Raw genomic sequence first — 24344 nt, 5'->3', positions numbered from 1 at the left:
GAGCCCGGTGCACTCCTAGATGACGTGTAACGGTAATTAGTCATTTTCTGAGACTTGACAAAACGAAAATCAACAGTATAAAAGTAGTATTTTCAGAAATAAAACAAAACAAGACAAAGAGTGGGTGCAGTGCCCATTCCAAGGAAGGCCTTGGGGACGCACGTCAGGTGGTCACTTCTGCACCGGGCCCGGGAACTGGGTCCTAAATGGAACATTTTTACCTTTAGCCCAGAATGCAAACTTTTCGACTAGAAATTCACAACCAGCTTAGAAGGAATTAGCTCCAAGGTGGTTTTTAGAAACAGGCACGCCGTCCGTCCTCAGCGCCCGGGGCAGGTGACTTGGGTAGGTGTGCACACTGAGAACTCCTGGGATGGATGAAGTCCCCCCCCCCACACACACCAAGAGATCTGAGATTTTCGGCTCTCTTCTGTGAGGGCTGCAAGCGACCGACCGAGAAACAGAAAAGGGCAGCAAACCAAAAGAAACTGAGCGTGTAGCAGAGACCTGAGTTTCTTTTTAGAGCGCCTTAGGAAGGCAAGGCTGTGTCCAGGATTGTGGTCAGTCAGCATCCTCCCTTGGCTTTAGCTGAAAACAAACAATGGGATGACCTTTGTCCTGTAACAGTTTGGTTAAAGAGCAGAAGGAAGGACTGTGGAAAAAGGCTGAGAGGCCAAAATGTTTATTCAGTGACATTCATATTTGTTTTCTGGCTATATATGGAGACAATTAAACAATTAGCATAGCTATCTGCTTTAGTTTCCACTATGATGGGCAAGATTGGATTTCTAGTCTCTTCTTTCTGAATATCTGGCCTACATTAATCCCAATCCACACTAATATGGGAATAGGGCAGCCTTTCCTTTTAGGAAACATGGGGTAAAACTCACCACTTATATCATTTTAAAAGGCACAGTTTTGCCATTGTTGATAACTTGGCCACTTTTTTATGGTGTTACACCACTGTCAAGACTTTCGTCGTCTCAAAAAGACACCCACGGCCCTGAAGTCAACTATTACTTTATATTTATGGATTTGACATATATATATATATATATATATATATATATATATATATATATAATTTGGAATCGTCTGCAGGGAGGTCAGAAGGCATTCATAGAAATCTTGTCAAGATCGTATCTCTTCGGGACACTCCACCGAAATGAAGGCCTGTGAGCACACACTCATTATCAGTTTATGGCCTATGACACGAAGGAGAAGCGTGAACTTGAACTTATCAAGAGTCCACTCCGTTTTAAAATGACAGAAATGGCAATAATGAGGCAGGCACTTGGGCAGGAACTCGGCTTTACAGGGAAAGCTCTGCATCCAGCGGGAGCTGTGGCCTCAGATTTGAGGCCTTCCTGTAATAGCTGGTGATAACCCCACAGTGTTTGTTCCTTCTCATCTGTCTTCAGGGCAGTGGAGTGTGGTGACCATTCCCTGTGCTGTCTTCATTCTGGATGGCATCCGAAACAGCAGAGGCGACCAAGGCTCTCTGGAGGTAAGTCCAGACACAACTTGGAAATAAAAGAATAAAAACCCCGTTTACTTCCCAACCGTAAATGTTTGTTAACAGCTTCCAATAAGAGTACATTTTATTCTGGATGGAATACTTAAAAGGTTGCCTTGGGAACGGACAAGCTATGAATAGCTCAGTGGTGACACATGCCTGTCATTCCATCACTAGAGAGGCTGAGGCAGGGGCATTGTGAGTTCAAAGCTGGTATGAGTAACTCATAAACAAAATGTTGAAAACGAGTTGAGAAATGCCTCTTGGGTACCTGTTCTTTGCTTTTGAAAACTGGTTGAAAACATGCATGGCTCCTTGAGTTATGATTAAGTTGACAAGAAAGTTATATATTCTGTTCTGAGAGAAAAAAAATTCATTTTGCATGAAATTTTACTTCGGAGCAGTCAAATGTTTCTTTGGAAGGAGAAAGAGTCGGCGAGGTCTCGTGACTGTAGCTTTCTTATCGGGAAGGTCAAGGCTAGGAAACTCGGTCACTTCGTGCCTCACAAGTGTTTTGAGCGTTTTTAATTCCAGTTTCTGTTTTAACTTCTTCCATGTTGTGAGCTCCAGCAACACACTCCGAGTCCTCATTCTCAACGACTTGGCCAGGATTTAGGAACCCTGGCCAACGCTCAGATATCACGCTGTCTCTGGATGCTGCCTGTTCTCTTTCCTTCCTGCTTCATGGTCAGCTCCTGTCTGGTCTGCTCCACGCCCCTGGTTTCTAGGGACTCCTTGGTGACAAGGCGAACAGAAGTTCCATGTCACACTTCGAGGCACATAGCAGCTCAGCTGTTTCTCCAAGTCCGCAGTAAATAATCTTCACGGATTGAAAGTTAAGACACCTGGAGATTGGGGACAGCTCAACACCCATGCTTAAGGCACACAGCCATTAATGTAAAGAACACAGAGGTTCTTGTTATTGGCACACGGTGACATATGAGCAAGGAATCAGGAGAGTTTGTGTTTTGCTTGAGGGTCAATAAAATTTAAAAAAAAAATAGGAAATTCTCAGTTTGTTAGATGCCCTTTTCCTGAGTACCCCATGTAAACATACCTTAGGTTTTCTTCAAAAGACGTTTGGGATACGCCACCCCATTGTACAGGTTCAGCAGACATAGCCACACCACCTCTGAGTGAGGAGAGAGAACGGAAAAGTTTTCTGTGAAAGGAGAAGAGAGCGTTTTTTTTTTTTTGTTGTTTTTTTTGTTTTTTTTTTTTTTTTTTTTTTTGCAAAGGCGGAGAAGCTGTTGAGAGCAGTAAACGGTGAGTCCCCTATCTCTGCTCTGCAGCCCTCATCCCAACGAATCCAAAAGCACCCCGCCCGCAAAGACCTTTGGGGCTTCTGATAGAGAGTCCAGATACAAGGCCCGTGCTCCTGAGTGGTTCTCCTCATTAGCAGGTGTCATTAGGCCCGCGCTCCAAGGGTGCAAGCTGGCTGGAGTTTCAATGTGGAGGATTACTCTGGAAGAGTTGACGAGATTGACAACGGTAAGGTAAGTGGCAGCCTGGCGTGACCTGGGGATGAAGCTGAGGTCACTAGAGGCTTACACCTGGTGCATTTTTCTGTAGTTATATTTAACCCATTCCTTCTGGAGGCTACCAAGTGGCTTTAATCAGACTGGGTCAGACCCAGGGTCCCAACCGGGACAACCGGTATTCCTGGTAACCTCCTGTCTGATTCTGGGACCTGGAGAGGAGCAAAGGAGGCAGGTGTGGCGGGTTGAGAGCCCAGAGGGAAAGGACCCTGAAGGGAGCTGTCTCCTGAAGGCTCCTGCAGGACAGAAGTCTGGGCTGGAAGGCCTGTGGTCACTGACTGGGCTGTGGAGGGTTGCTCTCTGATCTCCGAGTCCCCTTCCTGCGCTTTGATTACACTGCTTTTGAGTCCCCTCTCTACAGTCTGGGGAAGGAAGACATTCTGGGTCGCAGGGAGGCCGGACGTGGAGGCCAGGAAGGCTGCTTCTGTGACGGGACTTGTATTTACTTAGCTACCGGCATTCCAAAATGTAGCTGGGGTGGGAGGCTCCTTTATTCCTCTCCAGCTCCCGCTGAGCTTTGCCTGGGGACTGGCTGGCAATCGGGAGGTCAGAGCGCAGCGCAGCGCAACGCAACGCTCTGGCACCTGCCAATCGGCCCTTTTCAGGAAACGTCTCCACGGTTGTCCCCTCGGGGTCCACGCACGGTCTCCCTGCCACGATGCGGGCTACCCGATCCCTTCTCGGGTTTCTTCTGCGGTGGCCCTGCAAAGGCGCCGGTTGTTCGCGCCCTCCGGGTGACTTCAGGCCGAGCAGCTAGCACCGGGAGGCCCGGAGCGCTGCTGGCCCAGACCTGGTGTCCTGCTGGGAGGGGCGTCCCCCGCGCTCGCGAGCTCCGCCCCCGGCTGCCTATAAGTGGTGGCCCGGCCCACGGTGCGGCGGCGGCGGCGGCGGTGGCGGCGGCGGCGGCTGGAGCAGGCTCAGGGTCTCCGGCGGCCGGTGGATCCTCCAACCCGCTTCCATAAGGCTTTAGCTTTCCAACTTCAGCTACAGTGTTGGCTAAGTTTGGAAAGGAGACAGAGAGAGACCCCGGTGGCAGCTTTGCTGTTGATCTTTGTCCTAGTTGTCCTTTGGGGTCTTGCGGCACAAGGCTGTTGTGCTTTTAGCGGTGCTATCTCCGGTTCCTCGCACTCCCGTGAACAAGCCCCTGGGCAAGAGCAGCTACAGCAACCAATACCAAAACAAGCAAGGGGAGAGCGCCTGGTGCCATGACCAAGGCAAGAGATCAAAGCGGCCAGGAAGGATGCTGTGGTGAGTAGTATAATCCTAATGTGTCAAGAGGTGGGATTGCAGGTGGCCGGGGTGGGGGACGCAGTTCCGTGAGGGTTGACTTCTGTTTGGATGGCGGCTCCGAAGAACGTAAATTCAACGTTTGGTTAAAAAGAGCTTGCAGATCGGCAAGGATAGATAGAGTACGCTGGGCAGTGTGGAATTCCTTGCCCTGATAAACAAACCTCACCGAAGTTGAAGAATGTTGAAACAGAAGTTTCTTCACGGTGCATTAAGTCGGGCGGTTATTGGCCAAGAGGCTACTCTGGACCTCAGGGGATGGCATGAAGTAAAGCGACTGCATCTATCTGTAGGTGACCTGCTTAAACATCACAAATACGTATGACCCAAAGCAAACTCTAACCTGAGCGCAGGGGTATGGCAAAACATAGTTTTCATTTACTCTCTCTGGGCCTTTGTAGGATCCTTAGGAAACTACCTGACCTCGGCAAAATTCCTTCTCTACCTTGGCCACGCTCTCTCCACTTGGGTAAGTGAGACTGCACTCTTCCCGCGTGATTGCGCAAGCTCTGTTTACTTTCTGTGGAGACAGTTGTATTAAGCGAAATTGTTCTTAGACACATGTTTCAGCAGAATTTTTTTTTTCCGAAGACAGTTCCCATGATTATTAGTAAATGTTTCTTAATGGTGAAATGCTAATAATTAACTGAGTGAAACTGTCCATAATAAGATTGACGAGGACAGGAAAACATGCATAATTCCTAGGGTTGGCAAATTCTATTACCCCCTCCCAAACTGGAAAGATTATCCCGCGAGTCTTCTTTCTTTTCCCACGTTTAAGAAACTTTTTCTGAGGTCTGGAGAGATGGCTCAGTGGTTAAGAGCACTGACTGCATTTCCAAAGGACCCGGGTTCAATTCCTAGCACCCACATGGCGGCTCACAGCTGCCTGTAGCCCCAATTTCATGGGATCGGGCACCTTCACAGACATATGTGCAGGCAAAACACCAATGCATATAAAATAAAAGTAGATAAATTTTTAAAGAAGAAGAGGAGGAAGAAGAAAAGAAATATAACTCTTTTCTTTTGTTAAAGTCTGGTTCCAGCATGCAGCATCATGAAAATAGAATAGAATGATATACTAACAAATATTGGCCGATCAGGGTAACAGTAATATTGTAAGATTAGCTTAAGTATACCTAATCCAAGATCAAATATCTAAATGATAAAAAAATCTAATCTTCAAAGCTGTTATCAGTGGCTACTTAATATGTGGGTAGTACAAGCTGGGATAAAAACCACCTCCCAGGGAAATTAGGCATGGCTTCACAATTCTCCCATTGGTTTCTTTTTTTTTTTTAAGATTTATTTATTTATATGTATACAACATTCTGCCTCGATGTATGCCCGCTTGCCAGAGGAGGGTGCAAAATCTCAATACAGATGGTTGTGAGCCACCATGTGGTTGCTGGGAATTGAACTCAGGTCCTCTGGAAGAGCAGCCAGTGCCCTTAACCTCTGAGCCATCTCTCCAGCCCTCCCATTGGTTTCTTAAGTGGCTTTGAGAAAATTCCAGAATTTCTGCTCTAGATTCCTCTATAAGCCCCCCCCCAAATACCCCAAAGAGGGCTGCATGTGTTCAATAGATGATTATTAGAAACCCTAAACAATTATTCTTATTGCTTAGAAGCCATGACTCTAAGCATATTCTGTGCCTTATTAACAACAACAAAGAATTTCCAGAGTCTAGTTTGAAGTGCTACTTTCTTTTAATTGACTTACCTATAAGCCATGAATGGGGGCCATCATACACAGAAATCTGTGCCCTTTGTCCTCGGGAGGGTATTAGGTTGGGTTGTTGGCTCTCTGAGAAACAGCAGCCTCAGATAACTTCCTAGAGAAGCTAACTCCTGGGTTCTGAATGCTTACCCAGGGATGACTCTGCAAATATATTCATAAACAAAGTGGAATTTACCTGAGTTTGTTTTAGCTGGTGGCATAAGAAAAAAAAAAAAAAACAGCAAAGAGCCCTTTATAAATCTAAACCAATAGCCTGTTCTTGCCATTTAATTCAGTAATATTAAGCACAAAGGGACCAGTGATGGATGAGGGTCTGGAGTCCTCCAAGAGAACCAGGGCACCTCTTTTCTAAACACTGATTAACTTCAAGGCTCATGTGACCTTTGGGTGTTAGACACATGAGAAGAGCTATGGGTGTTCCAGGTTTTTTTTTTATTAGTTTATTTTGTATTTTGTATTGAGAAAGAAAATATAAAGCATGTTCCTAAAGAAAGGTGGAAGATGCTTGCTCTAACCTTATAGTCAATTGAGCAAATGGACGAGTCCTCGGGAGACAGAAAGATGAGATGCTACAGCAACAACTGGGCCACAGAAGGGTTAGTGTTTAGTCTTCGCTGCAAAGGGTACAGAAGGGGATGCTCTAAGTAATTAATTCTGTTTCTGTGCTTTGTCTCCTGTGTGCAGACACACACACACACACCACACACACACACAGATACATACATGCCAACACACACACCAACACACACACACACACCACACACACGCCAACACACACACTCCACTCACACATGCATGCCAACACACACACCACATACACACCACACACATACCACACACACATGCCAATACACACACACCACATGCACACAAACACACACACTACACACATGCCAATATACACACCACACACACATGCCAACACACACAACACACACAACACATATACTCGCCAACACACACACAAATGCCAACACACAACACATACATACTTGCCAACACAACTGAACTCTGATTCCTGAGACCTTGGATATGGGGTCTTTGGGCAGAAGGTTCTCTGAGGTTAGTTTTGTGTGATCTGTGTGTTTTTTTCATTTCTGACTTCATTTCTACTAACGGGATAACACATTTCATGCTGCCGTCGGAGCACAAACCAGCTGAGAAGTAGGTGCTTTCGTTTAGGAGTTTGTAACACAATTCAGTAAGGGCTTCCGAGCAGCCACAACAAAAGCACCAATGTGAAACCGTGAAAAAGAGGGGCTTACTTCTCTGCTCACAGAGGCCTCTGTCCTAACGTAGAGTGCCACCTGCTACGTCCCTTTTCCTCATAGCCTCTGCTACCCCCTGTCCTGTGCCTGGTTTGCCTCGGTCTCTCTAGACTGGAATGCGGGCACCATGAAAAGGAGCCCGCTGAAGCTGTGATGCCACAGTCGCGTGGGGCACGCATCGGAAACCAGTCTAGAGGCGTTTATTAAGTGGATTGATGACTGTTGTTACTAATGCTCAGATCCAGCGTGGGTAGGAAGGCACGCAAACAAATATCAAAGTAGAGTTGGAGCGTGTGGCGGGGAGCCAGACAATGGATGCGTGAAAAGGCGGGCTGAGTACTTAGCCAGCGTTTACTTAGATGTTGCCCCGTTCTTGGGGTTTTTATAAGCACACAGTTTACCACTTCTTAATACTTGGAAGGTCTTTGGAAATTAGGATAGCCAGAGCAATTTCAACCTCATTCTCCAAGCTCTAAATCTTGTGTTCGTTTTGGATTTTGATTGGAAATTGCATCATTCTTCGCACAAAGATTTCCCTACCTCTGCAGTGTTAATGTGTGGGGTCAGGAAATGCTTCCTGATGGAATGAGGGGTGCCGGCAGTATTTCCGTACCTCAAGTTCCCTTCAGGCAGGGAGGCTGTGATACCCCCAAAGCATCTACAGACATTAGCAAGTGACCCCTAAGAATAGAATGCTCCCTAGTTGAGAATGACTTGTTTATTGTGTTAGCATGAATCAGTTTAAATTTTGGATATTTAAAGTGGTTATTTTAGTCTTATTAAAATTTAGTAGCGTTTGACTTATCAGTAAAATAATTTCCTTCCAACATATGAAGTTTATCATGAGGATTTTGCCAGAGTTAGGGAAGATCTCAGAGTGGAAGTTCTTTCACACAGGGTCAAATATGTAAGGAATTTAGTGATGATTCTGACGAAATGGTGTCTTTCCTCAATGTTAACCTAAAATGTCCGGGCTGGAACTTGTAATCTCATAGAGTGTCTCTTCTAGATAGTTCATGTATTAATCTATCTGACTAATTAAAAAGTTTCTGTTAAACTTGTACCACATTTTATGCCAACTAATAGCAAAATTCCTTTTATGTTTTGGAACTATGTAAAGATATAACTCTCTGTCTCAGCTTGTTTCATGACAGAATCTACAATGTAGCTCTTGCTATTCTTGAACTCACTATGTAGACCAGGCTGGCCTCAAACTCACAGAATATCACCTGCCTCTGTCTCCCAAGTACTGGGATTAAAAGTGTGTATCACTACACCAAGCTATCTTTTCAAAACTTATCTTTACTAAAACATTAAAATAGTTGTTTACTTATATATTTATTTCAACATCTTTGGTCTTATGGGATCAGAGTTTCCATGATTAATTTTTTTGCCCCTTCTGTTTGTTCTGCTATTTTACAGCTTTGAAAAAAATTTACTTGTGGAATAACACATTAAAAATAAAAAAAAGATAGCAATGAAAACCCATCAGAGGCCTCAGAGGCCATTCCTACAAGTTCCTAAATTGAAAAACTGGCTTGTGTCAGCCCTTAAGTTAAATTAATGCTTCGAAATTATACGTAATGAAGCTTGACTTTTCCATTGTGCTGGAATGAATCTTTAACATTAGGCCAATTTTCAAGTTATAATTATTGGCTTGGAAAACCATCCGATGTAGCCAGAAAGCATCCTTTTGATAAGAAAACGACTTCTTGACTACAGTGGGCTACAAACTCAAAACCTTTCAACCAAACCTCCTTGTCTTGTTTCAGGGGGATCGGATGTGGCATTTTGCCGTGTCTGTGTTTCTGGTGGAGCTCTATGGAAACAGCCTCCTTCTGACAGCTGTCTATGGGCTGGTGGTGGCAGGCTCCGTTCTGGTCATGGGCGCCATCATTGGTGACTGGGTCGACAAGAATGCCAGACTGAAAGGTGAGTGCGATTACATAACTCAGCCGGTGTTCTTTGGAGCAGCCCGTGTTTCCTCTGTACTGGAGAGAATAAATCATGACTCAGAGAAAAGACTCGCGCGACAGAGCTGAGGGATAGGGGCTGATGGCCACATCTGGATTCAGGGTCCTGAGGCAGTTGCACTAGTTGGGATGTCAGGGCATTGACTTCATAGATTTTTCTTTCTTTTGGCAGTTTGTCGGTTTCAGAGGTTAACAATTAACCCAGTAGCGAATTTTCTGGGAATCGCGTTAAACATTAAAAGTTTGCTTAGTTCTGGCTTCCTCCCTCACCATGAGTTGCACTAGAGGCCCTCTAGTGTGAGGTTCCTGGGTACAGCTTGAACATCTGTCCTCTGGTGTACATTTAAAGGTGTGCGTAGTGGAATTTGACAACCAAACCCAAGGGAGAATAACCATGTCTGGACAACAGACAGCTGAATTATACTTTTTTAAGGAAAAAAATTATAATATGTTATAGAAATTATAATAAATCATGCATGTATTATATTGTACACATGATAAAATGATTTTTATTCTAAGGTATCAAGATATATTCTGTTTTATATACAAGAGATTGGGAATAACTAAGCAATTTGGTTATAGGAATATAAGATGTGTGTGGATAATTATTTGAAACTCAGTTAATAATGCAAAGAGCTGTCCATGCCTGCCTGAAGAGAGACACAGGGAAAACTCTAAGGTATACCTAGCTTTGTTCAGCTCAGGGTGATTGCTCCTAAATAAAGAGTTGACAGGCTTACAGAGTTCTAGGATTTGGCGTTACTAGTAAAATGATTCATAGGAAAATTTTCCTATTTTGAGAATAAGTCGATAAGAGCACTTATAGAAAAAAAATCATACACTAGGGAAAACCAAATTCTCTTGATAGCTAGCCACAAGAATATTCTCCACAGGATCCTTTAACCATAACGTGGTTGAGTGTTGCAATCACGCGTTCGGGAAGTGCTAAGTTGGATGGAGAAGGCTGTGGTATATGATAGGAGTCTCCTGTGTTTGCAGTCTCAGCGTCTCACGAGCCACCCTTCATGTGACTCTTCCCTGCTCCTTACAGGATGAAGTCACTATTTCTTCCTCTGCTCTCTGAGACTTTGTGGTACCTTCGTTATTGTCCTGAGATGGTTATAGTCATCTTCCCACATAGCCTTCCTTCTGGTGTGTGGGGACTTGGTTTTTAATCCTTAGCTATGAATGCATGCATACATGCATTGGGTTTTGTTTCAGGGAGGAGTCTGTTTTGTTTTAAGTCTTTGATATGATCTTCCAAGCCAGGATAAGCCTTACCGTTCTGGATGACAAGATCTGTAATTGTAACTTATACCTTCCACAATGCTTTCACAAATATTTTATTTGAAGATCATTGTGATTCCATAAGGGAAGGAAGGTGGATGTTATCCTCCACACTTACCAGGCATAGGCTTAAGAACCATTAAATATCCTGTCCTAATAATCTGCCTATGAGTGCCGGGAAAATGGCTACTGGTTCTTACCTGGCCTTGCTCACCTATATGAAGGAGTGTCTCTCTCTAACAGGACCTTGCATTTTCTCTGATGGAAGGCATAGCTCAGAATTTCATAGCAATGACAACAAAATACAAATCAGAAGAAATCTACGATGTATGGGTTCTGGGCAAATGTTTGTGTATTTTTTATTATTTTAATAGATCAAGCAGGCCACGTAAGCGAGAGGTTACAGAGTCCACTTCCTCTTCAGCTCTTCTCTAACCTCCTACGTGTTTTTATTTTAGCTTAAGCAGTTGAGGGTTGAAGGATGGATCTTATCCATACAACACTTCTGTTTATAATAGTAAACTTCCTAAGAATTAATGAGATAAATACGCAGTTATCATGAAAGACTTCAATTAATAGAAGAAAGCCACGGCTTCATTATTTTGTTTGCAGGGTTCTCAGGTCTGTGGGCAGGACCTAGCTGAAGCAGAATTTACTCTTGGCGGGGTTTCTTGGTCTTGTAGTAGTTATGCGTGTGCATCCACGTAGCTCAGCAATCGCGTGAATGACAGCATCCTGCTCAACCATGCCGGTGCAGTGAACATTTTGCTTTTGCTCCGTACAGTGGCCCAGACTTCACTGGTGGTGCAGAACGTCTCCGTCATCCTCTGCGGAATCATCCTCATGATGGTTTTCTTACACAAACATGAGCTTCTGACGATGTATCACGGATGGGTCCTCGTAAGTTCTCCACGGGGTTCTTGCTGTTTGTTTCCCGGGTCCTGAGGATGGAGCCCGGGATCTCAGAAGTACTAAGCATACACTCCACCACTGAGCTGTGCCTCAGCTCCCCAGGATTCTGGATGAGAGAACAGAACATCCAATAGCGGTGAAGGTGTAAACCCTTTTCAGACTAGGAGTGTACCTTGTGGGTTTTCACTGTAACCTTTAATATTGATTTCTAGATCCACGGGTCATTTTGATTCTCTCTTTTATTTATTTATTTATTTATTTATTTATTTATTTATTTATTTATTATGTATACAATAATCTGTTTGTGTGTCTGCCTGCTGGCCAGAGGAGAACACCAGACCCCATTACAGATGGTTGTGAGCCACCATGTGGTTGCTGGGAATTGAACTCAGGACCTTTGGAAGAGCAGGCAATGCTCTTAACCTCTGAGCCATCTCTCCAGCCCCATTTTGATTCTCTTGATTCTCCTTTGATGATGTTTTAAAAAAAACATTCAACGGTCATATAAATGATTATTTTATAACTTTTGAATTAACTATAGATAGTACAGACCTGAATGATGCCCTGACCTTTAATTTCTGACTCCTGGTACTCAATTGTCCCTTGTGCAGAAAGTAAAGTTACTTTTTATGAATGACACTAAAATAAAAAAAAAGAAGATAAGCTTCGGTATTAACTCAAGTTTTTTGCTCTGATTCCTTAGACTGCCTGCTATATCATGATCATCACTATCGCAAACATCGCAAATCTGGCCAGCACAGCTACCGCCATTACCATCCAAAGGGACTGGATTGTTGTGGTGGCGGGAGAAAACAGAAGCAGACTAGCAGGTAACTGGGATGACCCTTTCGACTAACGGAATCCATGAATCCATGGCTCTACGTGGGAAGGGATGCCTTTTTACCATTGGTTGTCTGGGAAGGCTTTAAGGACACTACACGGGAAGCACCAGGGTTTTGCATTGCTGCCCTTACAGAGGTCAGACAGGGCAGTGACTTACCTAAGTGCTCCGGAGTTAACTTTAGGATCCTTCCTACTGTATCCTTCTCTGTAAATCTAGCAAGTAAACATCTCATTTGAACTTTTTGTTTTTTTTTTTTCTTTTTAAATTATGCTGTTTCTCAATTCCAGTTGTCATGGTGACAATCTGACATGGTATTTTGCCCTCATAAATATGGAAATATTACACGCACTTTAAGGATTATACCATTGGTACTTTGTTTCTTTCTACCAAAATGGAGATAACACAGTTGTAGCAGAGATTATTGAAGTTAGTTTTCACTTCAAAAAAAAAATTTCTTTTGAACAGTAATGATCTCACATCCTGCAAAATGTAAGACTTTTGAAATATTTTCAAACAGAAGACAGGACATGTTCTTTAACAAACAATCTTAGTTTGTTGGAAACACAGACAAATAGCTTAAGAAAGACCAGAGTGTCTTCAAGACACATGCCTTATTTCACGAATGCTCCTAAGGCCCCTGGCTTACCCGGTATCCTCCTTCTTCACCACAGCGCCCGCAGGTTTGAACTGGCTTGGTAATTACACAAGGTGAGAGAGGAAGGTCACCCCGATCAGCTGATCCGACTGTGCGGGTCATTAAGATAATGAGTCTCACAAGCGCGGTGCCCAACAATCCTGACAGACTGGAAAGTCATTCCCCATGACTAAAGCAGCCCACTGGAGGACACAGAAGCGAAGACTGTGTGCCGGGGTTAGCAAGCGGCTCCGTTTGACTAGACCTGGTGGTTCGAACATAAAAAGAAGGCGGGAAGGAAATAGGAATTGAAAGGGAGCAAAGTCTATGGGAGACCGGGAACAGGCTTGTCCCTCCTGCCTGTGTGCCTCTTCAGATAGCTATAAATGTGGCCCCACGTATTTGTAGGTGACTGACAACACCACACTCTAATTTTCAAAGTTGGACACCTCTGCTCTAGAAAAAAAAGAATTTGTCTGAATCATTACCTCCTGGTAGCCGTGTTACAACCCAGGGAAATACACTGGGGTTTTGTGGGAGAGCAGAACAATGAATGTGTTCCAGAAAATTCTCTTCCATTCTTCGTTTATTTATAAAAAATAATACTAATTTCACATCTCTTTTTTGTTCTGCTGAAAGAGAAGATAAGACTTCATCCCCTTTTTTGTTAACTTTCTCCTTTTAACATTGTTTTAAGCATGTAAAATATGTCTGTGTTTTAAAATTCAGGGGATAAGAAGGAATGTATTTTGAAAACAGGTCACAAATGTATTTTTCTAACATATTTGGAAAAATATTTGGCCTCTAAATTATTTTTCTTTCACTTATCTGAATTTATTAACTGCACTCATTTTGACCCTATAAAGTCCATTAAGTTAAAAAAAAAAAAGGTTATTTTAGGGAACTGGAGAGATGCCTGGCTCCTTAAGAGCCCATTCCTCTCTTCTGGAGGACCGGAGTTCTATTCCCAGCATAGCATTAGGCAATCACCTGAAACTCCAGCTTCAGGGGGTCTGATGCCTCTAGGCTCTGTGGGCACGTACCCTTAATGCATCTACCTGCACAATACACATCATTAAAAAGTAATAAAAAGAAAGAATTTTAAAAGTTGTTTTCCTCCTTAAAATAGCTTTATTAGGGCCAAGCAGTGGCCATGCACGCCTTTCATCCCAGCATTTGGGAGGCAGAGGCTGGTGGATCTCTTTGAGTCTGAGGCCAACCTGGTCTGCAAAGTGAGTTCCAGGACAGCCAGAGCTGTTACACAGAGAAGCCCTGTCACAAACAAACAAACAAAACAAGCAAGCAAAGAAAAGCAACAGCAGTAACAGCAAAAAGCCTTGTTCCAGGGAAATTCTCAAAATCTTTAAGTAGTCCTAATAAATACATAGACACAGACAACGTAACTCTGTGGATCTATAAGAAAATGTTCCAGAACAATTGAAAATAGGACTGGCCATTTCTCGGCTGACCCCTCTCCTTCTTTGTGAGTTATTTCATGGTAGAAGAATCTAGAAAAGACAGCCTGTTTCCTAGCCTTGTGGGCTTTCCCACAAGGAAAAAAGGGAAACGGAATGTCAGCTGATCTCTTTTCTTGGTCAAGTGGTCCAGTCTTAGTTACTGCCCTTCTGCCCCCACTCCCCACAGCCAGGCTGATAGATCACTGAAGGACACCTACAAGTTTTCTTTTCTGATATTTACCCCCAGTGGATGGTAACCAAAATCCATGCTTCCAAACAGAATACAGAGACTTCTTAATTCGGAGGGTCAGCGGATGTCTGACCATGGATTTGGTGTGTCATTTCTGCTATAAGCAGAAAAGTCGGGGGTTGGGGAAGGGATATGGCTAAAGAAAAATAGAGAAAAGAAGAAAAGTAGAGTCTGTTGCCTTGGCTTCCTGTAAGGATGTTAGAAAACCAAGCAGAAGAGTTGGCTGTATTTGTGTGTGTTTGTGTGTGTGCATACATAAAGAATAAGACTATGAGCTGGCGGCTGGTTGTTGTCTGCTCTTGTTTCTTTATTCCAGCATTCATGATTTCAGAGAGTTCTAAAACTGAAAACTGTATCATTGAGGCCAGACAAAGTATAGTTTTTCACATGTGTCCTCTTAATAAATCTAGGAACTAGTCAGATATTTTTCAGGTTCTCTCTTCCATGTAGACTCTGCGCCCTCCTTCCCCAGGCGTTCTGATCCATCTTCTGTCTCTCTTGCCCCTTTGTGGGGGCGGTCTGTAGTGACAGCTTGTTGGAGTTTCTGGCTAAGTATTCTGGAGGAAAATCTGGTGGTTCGCTTTGACAAAATATGGCGCGTAGGTTTCATGCCCTAGCTCTATTGCTTAAAAAAGTTGGTTTCACGTTCTAGACAGAGCAGCCTGCTGGCTCCTGATTGCCCAGCAAGTCCCCTTTGAACACGTCTTCTCCTGTGTGGTATCATGGACTTGTCACAGTGAAAGACATTGCGTTGTGCCATGTTCTGTGCCATAGCTATAGCCAAAGCCACCAAACCAGCGTGAGGCAAACCCTCATTTGAGTCTTCACGTGCGAATAAATGTAAATTCACAGAGCGCATATGTGTGAACGTTCAGAAGACGGATTCTCTTCTAGGCTATCACCATCCAAACAATTAGGTCTTCAAAACGGCTGCTAGTATCCTTCTGCTCCAGAAAGACACAAGCTGTTTCCTGATGCCACCTTTTTCTTGACTATTGCCGTCCTAAGTATTCTATAAAATATGGAAACTGGGGTCTCGGGAGCTCTGTGAACCCCCAGTTCTTGATCATCTAGGAAAGGGAAACGTTTGACTAAAACATTTCCTGTTGTAATGAGGTTTTAAGACGCAGCTGTTCTTTCTTGAATTGCTTTTCTTTTTGGGACTCAAATTGCTGAGTCACTTGGATTAGTTCCTCGTGTCCCTATTGGCTTGCGCACTGGAAGCCTGTTAGTGGGCAGGCAGATGTTAGGGGAGCCTGTGCGAAGGAAGACATTCTCCTGAGGGAGATGGATGACCGCGGCCGCTACCTTTGCCTCTAGGAAGGCATTGCGACGGGAGGTCGGTGCCGGCTGCCTTTGCCTTTCAAGTGAAAGGTGATGAATATCAAAGTTCTCCCGTTATCGTGGGTGCCTTGTACACTCCTAGGAGTAATCAGAAAGCCACCGACACCGAAGGAATGAGGGGAAGGAGAGAGGCCATTCCCAAGGATTCTCGTTAGTCACGTATTGATTTTTCCTGGCTGACCCAGATGATTGCCGAGGATCTGCCCCATGAGTTTTCGCCCTCCTTCGTGCTATAGGGCACGGCAAAGTGGATCATTGCCTTAGCTGCCCTTCCTTCATCTTTGATACTCTTGTACATCCAGGAACCAACTTTAGAAAACCCTGTTATCACGGCGAAATCTTCCTCTCATAAGCTCACTCTTTGTCTGCATCTTCACCCGCCACTCTCCATCTCCCCTGCTCCATCCTTCACTTCCAAACAATCCTTGCATGCTGGCTGCCACCTACGAACCACAGAATCCATCTCCTTCTTACCACCTAGGACCCTTTCCGTTCTCCCTCTCTTATCCTGTTTAAATTCCAAGGTCAGTCATGACACCAGGCTTGCCTCCCAGGGCAAGCCTTGGCTCACTTGACTCTCTCTCCTGTTGTTGGGCTAACTCAGTAACCCCTTTAAAGCCAGCTTTCACAGTAGAGCAAGACTGGAGGAAAGACATGACTTAGCTCAGTGTGCCCATGAGCAAGGAGCTGCTCTTTTCCTGCCGTCAGAGGAACGAGCCTGGCTCTGCGTTCAGCCTCTTTCCCTCCATCCTGAAGGATGGCTGTGCATTTTTCTCCTACATCCTGCAGGAGCGTCTACCATGCCACCTTCCTCATGCTTGCTAACTTTCTCTGCTTGCTAACTTTCTCTGTGGTTTACTCTGCAGCATTTCCCCAGGGTGCAGCATTCACATTGTGCCCTGAAGGGATACCTATGGGAAAGATAAGAAAACAGTGTTTCCTGGAGTTGGCGCCTCTTGTGTGCTCTGTTGTCTTTGAGGTGCCCACTGGTTCTCAGGGGGCCCATTGAGTGCCCCCTCTTAGTCTCACGTCTGAGTGCCACCGCCCCTCTTATTCTCTGTTTCTTGAGTGTCTCCATAAGCACTTGGCGCAGGCGGTTTTCCTCCACTTTGAAGCACTGTCCCCTTTTCATTTCTAGGACACGGTATTCTTGTTTTTATCACTTTGCTCATTCCTACTCATGTTTTTCACCTCTACATTTTGGCGTTCCTAACAGTTTAGAATCTGGTCTGTGCTCTACACACACCCCCTTGAGATTCAATCTTATTCCATAGTTTTAAAAACTGGCAAACTTCTGAAATTGGCTCATATCTCTTTCTGAATCTTCAGCCTCCTTGATGTAGCTATCAGTCTCCAAAGAGCCTTATCAAAATCAGCATTTCCCAAATCCAATTCTAGTGCTTTTATGCAAAACCTGATTACTCCAAAGTTATCTGCTTCTCAGTACTTAGTAACGCAAGAAAAATAAAAAGAACAGAGCTCCTTAGAACCATCAACGACACTTCTTTCTTAGACTCTGTCAGCCATAATCTATTATCAGCGCATCATGAGGCTGCCTTTAAAGTAGTGGTTCTCAACCTGTGGGTTGTGACACCCTTAGGGGTTGCATATGAGATATTTACATTATAATTCCGAACAGTAGCAAAGTTATAGTTAATAAGTAGCAATGAAATAATTGTATGGCTGGGGTCGCCATGGCATGAGGAACTGTGCCAAAGGGTTGCAACACTAGGAAGGCTGAGGACCACCGCTTTAACATAAACATTGTATGTGTTTCACAGTTTACATACCAGATGTTTCCTTGCAGCATTTGTAGATACATATTTCTACACACATCTGTAATATATCATGCATAGTATATATTGTTGGTTGGTTGACTGGCTTTTCCTAGAGGAGTGTTAGCTTCATGAAAACAGGGACTGTTCTTCACAGCGAATGTTTTGGTCACAGGATGCCTTTAGAAACTGGCCTTCCAGGGAACTGTCCCCTGGGCTTTTCGCTTTCTATGATGTAAGTGATCAGGCTGTCTTTGATAGGTTTCAACTCTCGCTCACCTGCCTCTTGCCTCTGTAGATATGAATGCCACCATCAGAAGGATCGACCAGCTCACCAACATCCTGGCCCCCATGGCCGTGGGCCAGATCATGACATTCGGTTCACCGGTCATTGGCTGTGGTTTCATTTCGGGCTGGAATCTCGTGTCCATGTGTGTGGAGTATTTCTTGCTCTGGAAGGTGTATCAGAAGACCCCTGCTCTGGCTGTGAAGGCCGTTCTCAAAGTAGAGGAGGCAGAAATGAAGCAACTGAATGCACCCAAAGGTAACTGGCCAAACCACCAGCTCTTGGTTCTAAGTTCAGCCCTCGGGAGTTTGCTGAAGACCGGATGCTAGTTTGAATTTCAGGCCATCTTTCCAGGGAGGGTCTGGATGAGTTGGCTGTCATCTTTTGAGATTCTAGAAAGGACTGTGGGTTGGCTATAAAAAGACTTGGGGTAGGTCCCTGGCCGCTTTTCTTGTTGTGGGCAGTGGACACAGAGGAGTAACTGATTGAGGATGGTTGGGAAACTGAGTCATAGAAATGGGAAAACAGGGAACATGAGCATTTCCTAGCATTCCTGAGGGGAGTAAAATAGCCATTTAGAGGGCAGTTGGGGTAGGGTGTGTGTGTGGGGGGAGATAGTGGCAGGATTTTCCCTGAAGAAGTGGAAGCTGCTTTTCTGGTAAAAGAAATCTTATTAAGGTTTTAAAAGAAGATAGTGTACTTCCCCACATAATTTCCCTACTTTATCTGATAAGTTTTCCTGCTATTTGCTTCAGTGAGTGAAACCATAATCTCTGAAAGAAAGAGAGGTTTGAAAAAGAGACCAATGGTATTTATTTTTACACCAGAACTATTACTTGGGACCTATGGCATGGCTGTAATTCTGAAATTATCAGTAAAAGGAAAGCAATATTTACAATGTAATAGTCAAGGAGACCCACACAGGAAAAGAATGAGGAAACCCAAACCAATGATGTGTCTTATTTACAGATACTGAGCCAAAATCTCTGGAGCAGTCTCACCTAATGGGCGAGAAAGACTCCAACATCCGCGAACTTGAACCCGAACAAGAGCCCACATGTGCCTCCCAGATGGCCGAGCCCTTCCGCACCTTTCGGGATGGTTGGGTCTCCTACTACAACCAGCCGGTGTTCCTGGCTGGCATGGGCCTGGCTTTCCTCTATATGACAGTCCTGGGCTTTGACTGTATCACTACAGGGTACGCCTACACTCAGGGACTGAGTGGTTCCGTCCTCAGTATTTTGATGGGAGCCTCAGCAATAACTGGAATAATGGGAACCGTGGCTTTCACTTGGCTACGCCGAAAATGTGGCCTTGTTCGGACTGGTCTGTTCTCAGGACTGGCACAGCTCTCCTGTTTGATCTTGTGTGTGATCTCCGTGTTCATGCCTGGAAGCCCCTTGGATCTATCTGTTTCTCCATTCGAAGATATACGTTCTAGGTTTATGCAGGCAGAGCCAGTGCCCCCAACTACCAAGATACCCGAGACCGGCTTTACGACTGAAACGCCTATGTCCAACATGTCTAATATTGTTAATACTGTCCATGAGATTAGTACCAAATCCGAGCCCATGATCTCCGTCAGCCTGCTCTTCGCAGGCGTCATTGCTGCTAGAATCGGTAAGAACTTTCTTTCTCTATATTAAAAAAGTTAGAGCCGGGCGGTGGTGGCAAACGCCTTTAATCCCAGCACTCGGGAGGCAGAGGCAGGCGGATTTCTGTGAGTTCGAGACCAGCCTGGTCTACAAGAGCTAGTTCCAGGACAGGCTCCAAAACCACAGAGAAACCCTGACTCGAAAAAAACCAAAAAAAAAAAAAAAAAAAAAAGTTAGATCATCTGGGAGCGATAGCGTAGAGAATTCAACAGTAAATTATCTGAAATCACGCATGTTAATTTAAGCAAAAGCCACAGTTTATATATAGGATCTACTCATTAAACATAAAATTTTACTTAATATTTTAAACTATATGTGTATAGGTATAGAAAATGTTTAGGATTTTTTTTTCTGAATTGTGTGTGTGTTTTGGGACCTTATGCATATTAAGTGAGAACTCTAATTCTGAGGTACATCCTTAAATGAATATTTTTGAGGATTAAATATTTAATCTCTCTCTCTTTCTCATGTGTTACTGGGGATCAAACCCAGGGCCTTCTTGTGCTAGGGACATGCCTTAAATTGTTACTCTTTTGAAGGCATCATGGTTGTAAGAAATACCCTTCACAAACAAGTCCCCTCTAGCTGATAGGCATTTCTTACGTGACATACTTTGCCACACAAATTAGTTTTATACCTCTGGCCGGAAGCACAATGTCAAGGCATCCTACAGAGCCGAATTTAAGTAATCATTAATGGAGTTCTGGTGCGTGGCCTCTGAATCCATTTCTTCTTGAAACGAACCCATATTTATCTTGTGATACAGAGCAATTCATGAATTTATCAGAGGCATTAATACTCAGGCAAGACAGCTTTATTGGGAGCCCTGTGATACTCAGGCAGCAATGGCAGAGTGGGTTAAAGTTTCCGTGTTCTTTAGCCATGGCCGCACGTTAGATTACTTTAAACTTTAGACCTGCTAGAATTCATAGGCTCTGCTTCCTGAGGCCATTTTACCTTTGTCGTCTGAATAACCACAGAAAAATGGGACAGAGATGCTTGTGGCTTAGCTTTATTGGGTCCAGTAATAATTTCTTAAAGGCATTAATAATCCAGTGTATACTGATAAATTATATAAGGAAAAGTGTGATGACTATTTTCTATCTATGAGCAGTTCAAAGAATCAAGAGCTCCAATGTATTTTGCATATATTAACACACCTGCATAATGTAAGCTATATAACTATAAGCTAAATTATATGCTAAAATTTAATCTTTTACAATCTCTTTTACCATATAGGCCTTTGGTCCTTTGATCTAACTGTGACACAGTTACTGCAAGAAAATGTAATTGAATCGGAAAGAGGCATTATCAACGGCGTGCAGAACTCCATGAACTACCTTCTCGACCTCCTGCATTTCATCATGGTCATCTTGGCCCCCAATCCCGAAGCCTTTGGCTTGCTCGTGTTGATTTCCGTCTCCTTCGTGGCAATGGGCCATCTCATGTATTTCCGATTTGCCCAGAAGACTCTGGGCCACCAGCTCTTTGTGTGTGGTCCCGATGAAAAGGAAGTGACCGATGAAAATCAGCCCAATACCTCTGTTGTGTAAAGTCGTTTAGCTCTGGCCCGTTACTAGATTAGGGAGGGCGTGTGTGCTTATTCTGTACCGCACGATTCCAATAAATGCCTGCGTATTTCTCTGACTTTTACCACCACTGTGCCTTGAGGGCTAAGAGCACTAACTAACCTAATGCAACCAAGGTGGACTGGTTATTTTCCCTTACATTTAGACATGGGGGGAAAAAAAAGGAAGAGGGAAAGAAAAGATTAGTGTATCTATGGAGTAATGGTGAAAATGGAGTTCCTTTGCTCTTAGGAGTATATGAAATTTACCAAGAGTGGCTGGCTATCGGGTGAGTTAAGTTACTCCTTAGCAGGTATTTCTATTATATCTGCTAGAATTCAGATAAATCAATTCTCCCCAAGACTCACTCTTGGAAAAGTCTAGCCCTCTTCCTTTTTTTTTTTTTTATCAATCATATCATTCTCAGGTATGTGATAGAATCAGGTTTTTCTCCATGTATGAAGATTATAGTCTGATAACCAGTATTACCCTTCTAAAGCCCGTTGAACTTAAGGAATTTGTTGTAAGTGGAGAATGAAATTATGTAACCAGCATTGTTCAAAAAAAAAGGATTATGGCTTACCCTTTGCATTTCGACTGTCAGGTTGGGCAAAATATTCCAGTAACACGCCTGGGGCTCATCCCAAGTGATTCTCAAAAGCTGTAGGTGGGCACGACCAAAGTTGTAGACTCCCAGGGCAGGGCGGGAGGTCATAAAGTAGATTATCTGTGTGGCTGTAGCCGCTGACAGTTAAGCACTACACCTAAGGGCTGAGGCCCCTATGGAACCAGAGTCACCATTGTCAGCGGTCTCCCTCCAGCCCCGTAAGCGGCCTGGAGAAGAGCAGCCACTCTTGGAAAGAAAGACCTGGGAGTCATTGGCTCAGTGCCCGCCCACCTCCCACCCCTCACCCCCCACCCCCCACCCCCCACTCCCCCTATCCTCCTTTACTCCTCCACCCCCCCTGCAACATTTTACTTTGATAGATTTGGGCTTAGGCATTGGTTACCTCTGCATTATATTTAGAGCAAAGCCGGCCACAAAGGTTCCCCTGTCAGTACCTCCGAGCAGAGTCAAAGGAAAAACTGTTTGTATATATTTTTAAAACTGTTTTGCAAGTTATTGTGTAACCTGCCAGTGCCGACCTGGGACATTGCCTAACTTTCTATGCACTTTCATGGAGACTGCAATACGTTGTTGCTTCGAGCACTTTGTCGTTGAGTTTAATCTTCTCCTCCTCTTTCTATACAGTATGACATGATTTACTATGTTGTAAAATCTTCACAAAACGTTTCTATATAAAATGTTTTGAAAATCTTAATTTCTCTTTACTGAGTTGGGTTCTCTAATGATTATTATTTTTTTTTTACTTATTTCAAAAACTAGCATATAAGGCATTTGGTGTCATGATGGCCTTTGGAACAGTGTATGCCATAGTCAATTGCTTATCTCCTCCCCATCCTTCACCACTGACCTCTTCCCTTGCTCCTTCAGTAACTTTCCCTCTTTCTATGTCCTTTTGACCATGTCTTGACCTTCCTCACCACCTGACCATGCCTTGGTTTCCTCCTTTGTAAGTTTTACTCATATCTAGACCCACAAAGATCCATTTTTTTCCCCTGAAATTTTCAAATTTTTCCATCTTTATGAAGAGAGGAATCTGTTGTGTAGATAGGCCACATTTTCTCTTTCCACTCATCTACCCATGGACATGTATGTAGGTTATTTCCACTTCCTTGCTGTTGTGGAGAGAGCGGTAATGAGTCGGGGTGCGCGGCTACCTATGGTAGGATATAGAGTCCTTGGGGACATGCCCTGGTGTGCTATAGTTGGCTCCCATGGCAGTTCTGGATCCATCATGGCAGACAGAATGGCTATTTTAGTTTCTACTCCTACCAGCAGTGAACGAGGGTCCCTTTTCTCCACATCCTTTTGCCAGTGTTTGCTACCTGAAGGCTGTCCTGATGGGTGAGGCGCCATCTCAGATATGTATAATCTTCACTTCCCTGATGACGGGGGATGTTGAACACAGTTTGAAATTCTTCTTTGCAATTGATGTTTCTTCTTTGGGAGGGAGGGGCATTATTTGGTAGCCCATTCCTCAGTCAGCAGATTAGAGGTTTTGTGGTTAATGTTTGCACGTCTTTGCAAACTCTGGATGTCAGCTCCCTGTCTGAAGAGTGACTGGTTCTTCTGTCGTTCACCCCGCTGATAACTTCTTTGGCTGTGTAGGAACTTTTAACTTCATGTAGCCCCGTGTGCTGATTCCTGGGGCTAATTATTTGTTTTTATTATAGGACATCTGTATTGGATAATATGACCTATTTATTTATTTATTTATTTAACTTTTTAAAAAAGAAAACTATCCTTTTTCATTTTACATACCAATCCCAGTTCCCACTCCTTCCCCTCCTTCCATCCCCTCCACCTCCCCCCCCCATCCCACCCTCCATCCACTCCTCAGAGGGTAAGGTAAGGCACATTGCTTTGGGGAAGGTTCAAGGCCCTCATATCCATCCAAAAAGAATGGGTTCCCAAAAAAACCAATACAAGCAGTAGGAAGTGGCCCCACAGTCTGCCCCAGCCATACAACTGTCACCCACATTCAGGGGGACTACTTAGGTCCTATGCTGGTTCCTTCCCCGTACGGCTGGAGTTGGTGAGCTATGTGTTTTTCTCTATAAAGGGCACCAGTTTTGTGTCCTGCGTTATTAGTTTATGGTATCCTGTATAAGAGTGCAGGAAGCCCAGAGCACGGTGCACGTTCTTTGACTTTGAATCAGTCATGGCGAGTTCTGAGGTTGTACTTTCCCTCCTGTAACTTGGAGGTAATATTAGAAAACCAACTCTAACTATCCCGGTATTTCCCTGACCGGACAAGTGCGGCCATATGGAGCCGTTGAGGATGGTGGTATTTCAAGAGATTGGACCCCAGGAACGCAGGAGATGTCTGATCTCTGTGAGTAGGAACACACTCAGAAACATATTCAGCTATCCTTTATTGAAGAC

At 44.1% G+C, this 24344-nt stretch overlaps 1 protein-coding gene and 1 long non-coding RNA gene across 2 annotated transcripts; one reads left to right on the top strand and one right to left on the bottom strand.

Moving 5' to 3' along the window:
* Nucleotides 1-2572: 2572 nt before the first annotated feature.
* LOC121442209 lies at nucleotides 2573-3913 on the bottom strand. Its single transcript, XR_005973532.1, has 3 exons — nucleotides 3639-3913; nucleotides 2851-2980; nucleotides 2573-2678 (listed from the first exon to the last, which is right to left on the bottom strand). It is a non-coding gene; the product is annotated as an uncharacterized LOC121442209 (long non-coding RNA).
* Nucleotides 3914-3933: 20 nt separating this feature from the next.
* On the top strand, nucleotides 3934-21741 carry LOC121442208 (solute carrier family 40 member 1). Its single transcript, XM_041643683.1, has 8 exons — nucleotides 3934-4302; nucleotides 4743-4810; nucleotides 9122-9281; nucleotides 11394-11509; nucleotides 12225-12351; nucleotides 18124-18369; nucleotides 19081-19731; nucleotides 21006-21741. The coding sequence occupies exons 1-8, from the start codon at nucleotides 4260-4262 to the stop codon at nucleotides 21317-21319; spliced, it is 1725 nt and encodes a 574-aa protein (XP_041499617.1). The 5' UTR covers nucleotides 3934-4259; the 3' UTR covers nucleotides 21320-21741.
* The last annotated feature ends 2603 nt before the right edge of the window (nucleotides 21742-24344 follow it).

The sequence above is a fragment of the Microtus oregoni genome, unplaced genomic scaffold, assembly GCF_018167655.1.
Source record: "Microtus oregoni isolate MIOR12 unplaced genomic scaffold, Mior012 000087F_ref0000451, whole genome shotgun sequence".
NCBI classification, from domain to species: domain Eukaryota; kingdom Metazoa; phylum Chordata; class Mammalia; order Rodentia; family Cricetidae; genus Microtus; species Microtus oregoni.
This window is presented reverse-complemented; position numbering and strand designations above follow the sequence as displayed.